At 48.3% G+C, this 8,612-nt stretch overlaps 1 protein-coding gene across 1 annotated transcript in view; it reads left to right on the top strand.

Annotated features, from left to right (window-relative positions):
* Window positions 1–3,153: 3,153 nt before the first annotated feature.
* CDK6 (cyclin dependent kinase 6) overlaps window positions 3,154–8,612 on the top strand; it is a 93,712-nt gene continuing 88,253 nt past the window's right edge. The window contains exons 1-2 of the mRNA XM_072154316.1: window positions 3,154–3,496; window positions 5,239–5,647. Of these exons, the coding sequence (XP_072010417.1) occupies window positions 5,412–5,647 (236 nt within the window). The 5' untranslated portion in view covers window positions 3,154–3,496; window positions 5,239–5,411. The remainder of the gene's footprint in view (window positions 3,497–5,238; window positions 5,648–8,612) is intronic.

The following is an 8,612-nucleotide window of genomic DNA, read 5'->3' as shown; positions in this document are numbered from 1 at the left end:
TGGCAGTGTAGTATATAGCTATGTGTCCCCCTGTGCTCGGTGCTGGCAGTGCAGTATATAGCTACGTATCCCCCATGTGCTCGGTGCTGGCAGTGCAGTATATAGCTATGTACCCCCCATGTGCTCAGTGCCGGCAGTATAGTATATAGCTATGTACCCCCCATGTGCTCAGTGCTGGCAGTGCAGTATATAGCTATGTATCCCCATGTGCTCGGTGCTGGCAGTGTAGTATATAGCTATGTACCCCCATGTGCTCGGTGCTGGCAATGCAGTATATAGCTATGTACCCTCCATGTGCTCGGTGCTGGCAGTGCAGTATATAGCTATGTACCCTCCATGTGCTCAGTGCCGGCAGTATAGTATATAGCTATGTACCCCCCATGTGCTCAGTGCTGACAGTGCAGTATATAGCTATGTACCCCCATGTGCTCGGTGCTGGCAGTGCAGTATATAGCTATGTGTCCCCCATGTGTTCAGTGCTGGCAGTGTAGTATATAGCTATGTACCCCCCATGTGCTCGGTGCTGGCAGTGCAGTATATAGCTATGTACCCCCCCCCCCCCATGTGCTCGGTGCTGGCAGTGCAGTATATAGGTATGTACCCCCCCCCCCCCCATGTGCTCGGTGCTGGCAGTGCAGTATATAGCTATGTGCCTCCCGTGTGCTTGGTGCTGGCAGTGCAGTATATAGCTATGTACCCCCCATGTGCTCAGTGCTGGCAGTGCAGTATATAGCTATGTACCCCCCATGTGCTCGGTGCTGGAAGTGCAGTATATAGCTATGTACCCCCCATGTGCTCGGTGCTGGCAGTGTAGTATATAGCTATGTACACCCCATGTGCTCGGTGCTGTGCAGTATATAGCTATGTACCCCCATGTGCTCAGTGCTGGCAGTGTAGTATATAGCTATGTACCCCCATGTGCTCGGTGCTGGCAGTGCAGTATATAGCTATGTACCCCCCATGTGCTCGGTGCTGTGCAGTGCAGTATATAGCTATGTACACCCCATGTGCTCGGTGCTGTGCAGTATATAGCTATGTACCCCCATGTGCTCAGTGCTGGCAGTGTAGTATATAGCTATGTACCCCCATGTGCTCGGTGCTGGCAGTGCCGTATATAGCTATGTACCCCCATGTGCTCGGTGCTGGCAGTGCAGTATATAGCTATGTACCCCCCATGTGCTCGGTGCTGGCAGTACAGTATATAGCTATGTACCCCCCATGTGCTCGGTGCTGGCAGTGCAGTATATAGCTATGTACCCCCCATGTGCTCGGTGCTGGCAGTACAGTATATAGCTATGTACCCCCCATGTGCTCGGTGCTGGCAGTGCAGTATATAGCTATTTACCCCCCATGTGCTCGGTGCTAGCAGTACAGTATATAGCTATGTACCCCCCATGTGCTCGGTGCTAGCAGTGCAGTATATAGATATGTATCCCCCCATGTGCTCAGTGCAGTATATAGCTATGTTACCCCCATGTGCTCGGTGCTGGCAGTGCAGTATATAGATATGTATCCCCCCACGTGCTCAGTGCAGTATATAGCTATGTTACCCCCATGTGCTCGGTGCTGGCAGTGCAGTATATAGATATGTATCCCCCCACGTGCTCAGTGCAGTATATAGCTATGTTCCCCCCATGTGCTCGGTGCTGGCAGTGTAGTATATAGCTATGTGCCCCCCATGTGCTTGGTGCTGGCAGTGCAGTATATAGCTATGTAACCCCAAGTGCTCGGTGCTGTGCAGTATATAGCTATGTACCCCCCATGTGCTCGGTGCTGTGCAGTATATAGCTATGTACCCCCCATGTGCTCGGTGCTGTGCAGTATATAGCTATGTACCCCCCCCCCCATGTGCCCGGTGCTGGCAGTGTAGTATATAGCTATGTTCCCCCCCATGTGCTCGGTGCTGGCAGTGTAGTATATAGCTATGTACCCCCATGTGCTCGGTGCTGGCAGTGCAGTATATAGCTATGTACCCCCCATGTGCTCGGTGCTGGCAGTGCAGTATATAGCTATGTACCCCCCATGTGCTCGGTGCTGGCAGTACAGTATATAGCTATGTACCCCCCATGTGCTCGGTGCTGGCAGTGCAGTATATAGCTATTTACCCCCCATGTGCTCGGTGCTAGCAGTACAGTATATAGCTATGTACCCCCCATGTGCTCGGTGCTAGCAGTGCAGTATATAGATATGTATCCCCCCATGTGCTCAGTGCAGTATATAGCTATGTTACCCCCATGTGCTCGGTGCTGGCAGTGCAGTATATAGATATGTATCCCCCCACGTGCTCAGTGCAGTATATAGCTATGTTCCCCCCATGTGCTCGGTGCTGGCAGTGTAGTATATAGCTATGTGCCCCCCATGTGCTTGGTGCTGGCAGTGCAGTATATAGCTATGTAACCCCAAGTGCTCGGTGCTGTGCAGTATATAGCTATGTACCCCCCATGTGCTCGGTGCTGTGCAGTATATAGCTATGTACCCCCCATGTGCTCGGTGCTGTGCAGTATATAGCTATGTACCCCCCCCCCCCATGTGCCCGGTGCTGGCAGTGTAGTATATAGCTATGTTCCCCCCCATGTGCTCGGTGCTGGCAGTGTAGTATATAGCTATGTACCCCCATGTGCTCGGTGCTGGCAGTGCAGTATATAGCTATGTACCCCCCATGTGCTCGGTGCTGTGCAGTGTAGTATATAGCTATGTACCCCCCATGTGCTCGGTGCTGGCAGTACAGTATATAGCTATGTACCCCCCATGTGCTCGGTGCTGGCAGTGTAGTATATAGCTATGTACCCCCCATGTGCAGTGCAGTATATAGCTATGTACCCCCCATGTGCTCGGTGCTGGCAGTGTAGTATATAGCTATGTGCCCCCCATGTGCTCGGTGCTGGCAGTGTAGTATATAGCTATGTACCCCCCATGTGCTCGGTGCTGGCAGTGTAGTATATAGCTATGTACCCCCCATGTGCTCGGTGCTGTGCAGTGCAGTATATAGCTGTGTACCCCCCATGTGCTCGGTGCTGGCAGTGCAGTATATAGCTATGTACCCCCCATGTGCTCGGTGCTGTGCAGTGCAGTATATAGCTCTGTACCCCCCATGTGCTCGGTGCTGTGCAGTGCAGTATATAGCTGTGTACCCCCCATGTGCTCGGTGCTGTGCAGCCCATACACACAGCAGAGGAGGCGGCGGCGCTTTGTAGTCGGGGTGGAATGCGGAAATGTACGAGCCGCTGTGTCAAACGTTTGAAGAGGGGTCAAGTCACATTGAGCAGCGTGGGAAAAGCAGCAACAAAAAGACTGAGGGGAGAGGAGGCTGAGGAGCGGCGGCGGGAGGCTCCGGAGCCCCGGCTATGGCACAGCTGCTGCAGGCTGGTGTGTGGGTGCGGGCGGCCCCCTCCGTGTGGTGGTGGTGACCCTGCCCCTCGTGCACCGCTACCTGTGTGGCCCGGAGAGGAGACACGGACAGCACGGAGCTCTGCCCTGCTGGGTGCCCCTGCTGCAGGTAAGTGCCCCTGGAGCTGCTTACACTGTGCATTGTGCACATGCCATGTGCTCTGTAACCCTTTCCCACCCTGCTGCAGAGCCCCCCAGGATCCGGCCACCCCACCAGAGACATATCCCCATCACCCCATCCTAATAAGCGCCCCCCAATATCTACCTTGATCCTCAATGTCCCCCACTACGTATCAATTGCGCTGAACGCGCTACGACCCAACATTACAAAGCGTTTCGATAACCGCAGACGTAACCCTAATCGTTTATGTTCGTCGCCTACGATAAATAAAATCGCCCCGTACACGGTCAGACTTAGAAATTCTGCACAAAAAGATGAATTATAATTCGGAGATCAGAGCTTGGAAGGTGGTGAAGGGTTAACGATCCTTTTCCTTCTCGAAAACTTGTTTAAAGGTCCAGGCACGCGGCGTTTACATCCGCTGGAAACATCGGAGCGCGCGGATCTGTTCACATCTGCGCTGGAGGCTCCGTTACGGGATAGAACGATAAAGGATGGCGTGACGGAGACGCAACGGACGCCGGGGGGGGTTGTAAGTTTTGGTACGGATTTGGCGCTGTAGTCAGTTTTGAGATGGAGAAGAACGGTACAGATGTGAACAGCGCCTTAGCGGAATATCGGGGTTCGGATCTGACAATTCGGGCTTGATGGGGGCGAGTAGCTTGGATCCCTTGTGTTTACCCCTTTAACCACAGCTAGTAGGGTTCTGTATGTGTATATATATATATGGCGCCTTCATTATCCGTGGCACAGTACAGCTCAATAGCCAAGTAGACGTACAAAATATATGGACATCCAATATGATATATGAATAAATATGGGTCAAAATTACATTTCGGGACGAATTCACTGGGAATTTTGCGTATTATTTTTAACAATCATTAATGGGACGGGCAAAGTTTTTTGTCTTCGTTGCGATACGTTTCCTGTTCTCCTTAAAAAATTGTTAATCAGCTCTTTATTTAAAGCAAACGAAATTCCAAAATTACCCCCCCCCCCCCACCCCCCTAATTTTTTTTAACTGTTAGGACTGGAACGAAAAAAATGTAAAAAATTTTCAATATTTTTCGATATAAATATCGAAATCTTTTGGCAACTAGAACGCAATAATGTGACCCCCCCCCCCATCTCGCCAACCAAAAACGTGAAAAGTTGTCCTACAGATGTAGCAGAGCTGATCTTGTAGTTACCGACCGCAAGGGGTTGAATGAAAAATTTCGGATCTTTTATGTATAAAGTATCAAATTTGACATAATCTATAGAAAATTGTCATAATCCTCGTATGTCATTTTCGTATCTTTAGTGATGAGTTATGATATTTTGATATGTTTATGTCGATGTAGCAGAGCTGATCTTGTAGTTACACGACTGCATGGGGTTGAATGAAATTTTTGGATCTTTTATGTACATAACGTCAAATTTGACATAATCTATAGAAAGTATAAGTCGTGTTAATCCTTGTTTATGATATTTGTATCTTTTAGTTATGAGTTATGATATCTTTATGTAGATGTAGCAGAGCTGATGTTGTCTCTCAGCTCCTCGGAGAGGGGGGTAACTTCTCTCAGGTGTGTGATTAGCTCTGCTACATCTGTAATTGGATCAGCACCAGGTTGGGTTGGCAAAGTAGCGCTGGGATCTGTGGGTTGTGTGATGCCCTGATAGGGAGTAGTGTAGACGAGTGAGTGTCAGTGTTTCACACGCATGTTTCGTTGTGTCTCCCCCCCCAGATAATGTGACTTCTCTGCGCGGCTTCCTGCATCTCTCCGTCCAGCTGTGAGCGGCTGTCTCTGCAGCTGTCTCGAGACGCTCCGGCTTCTCCTGACCCTCCACATCTGGATTATAAGAGAAGGAAGAGGACGAGTGAATTTTGGGGGCTGCTATCTCTCCCCTCCTGAGGGTGATGATGACGATGGAGAAGGACGGCCTGGCAGATCAACAGTACGAATGTGTGGCCGAGATCGGGGAGGGGGCATATGGCAAGGTGTTTAAGGCTCGGGACCTGAAAAATGGAGGACGTTTTGTTGCCCTGAAGAGGGTGCGTGTACAGACTGGAGAGGAGGGCATGCCCCTGTCCACCATCCGGGAGGTGGCGGTACTACGACACCTAGAGACCTTTGAGCATCCTAATGTGGTCAGGTGAGAACGGGTCCCTTCTTCTATCAGACGTCGGGATGTAATATGTCCCATGTTACAGCAGTGAGAAAAAAAATCAGGATCGGACAGCGTCTTGGTTGCTGCAGAACCTCTTGGACATGTGAATTCAAGTTTTTAGGGGAATTGTTTTTAAGCCATCATATAAAAGTTGAGTAACAACCAATATGGCTGCAACTACACCCGAGGCTGGTCACACTGTATACATCAAGCAGACGAAGTGTGTTTAAAGAGGTTCTGCAGCAGCCGAGTCGTATAATATGAGGTTCTGTAGAAGCTGAGGTGTGAATAATAAAGTTCTGCAAGAGCCAACGCGTGTTATATGAGTTTCTGTGGCAGCTGAGGTCTGTATTCTGATGTTCTGCAGCAGCTGAGGCATGCAAAATGATGTTCTGCAGCAGATGAGGGGCGTAATATGAGGTTCTTCAGGGGCCGAGTTGTGTATTATGAGATTCTGCAGCAGCTAAGGTGTGGACTATAAGGCTCTGCAGCAGCAGAGAACTGTATTAAGATGTTCTGCAGCAGCAGAGGTGTATATTATGGTATTCTGCAGCAGCAGAGGTGTATATTATGGTATTCTGCAGCAGCTGGGGTGTTATATGATTCTTCTGCAACTGTGGTATGTATTATCAGGTTCTGCAGCAGCTTTGATGAGTATTATGAGGGTCTGCAGCAGCTGAGGTGTGTATTATGAGGTTCTGCAGCAACTGGGGAGTATATTATGAGATTCTGCAGCAGCAGGGGGTGTATATTATGAGGTTCAGCAGCATCTGCGGTGCATAGTATGAGGTTCTTCAGCAGCTGAGGTATTTATTACAAGGCTCTGCAGCTGCTGCGGTGTGTATTATGAGGTTCTTCAGCAACTGTGGTGTGTATTATGAGGTTCTGCAGCAGCTGAGGTGTTTATGACAAGGATGGACGCAGCCTGTATAATACCCACTGCGATGACTCTACCTATGATCTGTATTGTACTGCCATTCTAATGTCACAATCAGCAAAGACTCAATGTTTGTGATTTTTATTTTTTTTTTACTGTTAAATTTACTTTAGCTTTTTTCTTGGTAAAATTTTTTTAAAAGCATAAATAAACGAAAAAGAAAATGCCTAATGAAGCTGCTAAAAAAACCTCTTCTTACAGAAAGAGGGAGCCTTGATTACAGACCTGCCATTTCTGTTTGTTGTTCCACTTAAGATCCTCCGTTTTATGCTCTTCTACTCGGTACCAAACATGCTTTATATCTCCTGCAGCCATAAAATAAAAATATAAATTTTATCTACCTGCAGTCACCACTAGGGGGAGCTCACTGCATACAAGTTCATACAGTGTCTATTAAAATCAATGGATCTGTTTCCTATCCTGCAGGATCCCCCTAGTGGCAGTCAGGGAGTAACACATGTGATATAAATGGTAGTTTATATATTCTGATAATCTGATTTACTAAAGGGGTCACAGAGAGAACGGGCTGACAAAGGATGTACTGGCAAACTCAAACATGTCCTCTCCTGCCTGGTTTAAGAGTGGCACAATGGATTATTCAATATGACACAATCAATTAAATTGTCTTGGGATCACTATGATTTATTGATATGTTTTGTATGTTTTTAAAGGAAATCTACCATCAAAACTCATAGATCCAGGCACCGTGACATTGATAATCTTCTTATGTTTGTTATCCAAAATTTTCCTTCCAAAACTTTTATAATTGTGCTAATAAGCCAGAAAGGCTACTGGGGCAGTTCATAGAGGCCCTCTGTTCTGTAGCTTCACAGGCTGTTACACTGTGCAGGAGCACTTCCCTCTCCTTCTATGTGCTGAAACGTCCTGTGCTGCACAGGAAGTGCTGAGGGGACAGTGCTGAGGGAGCAGGTTTGACGGTTAGACAGTGTAACAGCCTATAAAGCTACAGCATAGAGGGGCTCTGGTAAAACTGCCCAGAGCCCTTCAGGCTTTTTTACATAACTTTGAAAGTTGATTGTAGAAGGGAGGAGGCCATGGATAACAAATGTAAGAAGATACCACAGTCCCGGGGCCTGGATCTATGAGTAAGTGCCCCTGGTTTGTCATGATGGATTTTGATGGTAGATTTCCTTTAAAACTAAAATGAATCTTCTAAAAAGTGCAAGTAATCAGACACGGTCCGGTAAATTTCTGTGGAGCTCCAGCCTAATTCTCACAAACTTGTAATAGTACATCAGAGACAATGTGGAGAAGCAGAGCTGTAGTGTAAAGCATAGGGAATACTGAAGGAACAGCTTGTGTTTGTGAGGTAAATTTTAACCTAAACCCTCCTCAAAGTTTCGGTGACCGAGTTTGATATCAGGGTCCATTACCCCGAATCAGTCAGAGGGTGAGATATTACTTCACCAGTGACAGAGGAGAAGTGCTGGGCCCGGCGCTCTCTGATCTTGTGAGAGCTATCTAATCTCCATATTGTCCTCCATTTCTATTCAGTATTGTACTCCCGCAGTCTCGTGTGTCTGTTCTTGTTCTCAGTCCTCTCGGTTTCATGAGACGTATGGATTGTGCGTCTCGTATTATACAGAGGTGACTGCGCTCCTGAAGTGGTGGTTTCCGATATTTCTCTGTACAAGTTAGGGTGATGTCAGATGTGCTGCTTTGTCTGCATTTGCAAACGCAGACAAAGCCGCACCCACTAGGGCGGCCCGCGGCCCAATCGCATCAGCGTTTCTATGGTAACGCCTGCGATCGGGAACGAGCCGCCGGTGTTTTGCGTTAATTTGCCTCGTTCCCGATCGCAGGCGTTACCATAGACACGGCGATGCGATCGGGCCGCGGGCAACCCCCGTGGGTGCGGCTTTGTTTGCGCTTGCAAACGCAGACAAAGCGGAACGTCTGACATCACCCTAATGTTATTCCTGTACCTGAACGTTTATTTGTGCTTTTGGTTTGATGTTATTGATTGTTTTATTGGTGTAATGTTAGCCCTCA

The sequence above is a fragment of the Engystomops pustulosus genome, chromosome 5 (genome assembly GCF_040894005.1).
Source record: "Engystomops pustulosus chromosome 5, aEngPut4.maternal, whole genome shotgun sequence".
Taxonomy (NCBI): Eukaryota; Metazoa; Chordata; class Amphibia; order Anura; family Leptodactylidae; genus Engystomops; species Engystomops pustulosus.
Note: the sequence above shows the minus strand (reverse complement) of the source record. Positions and strands in the feature narration are given on the sequence as shown.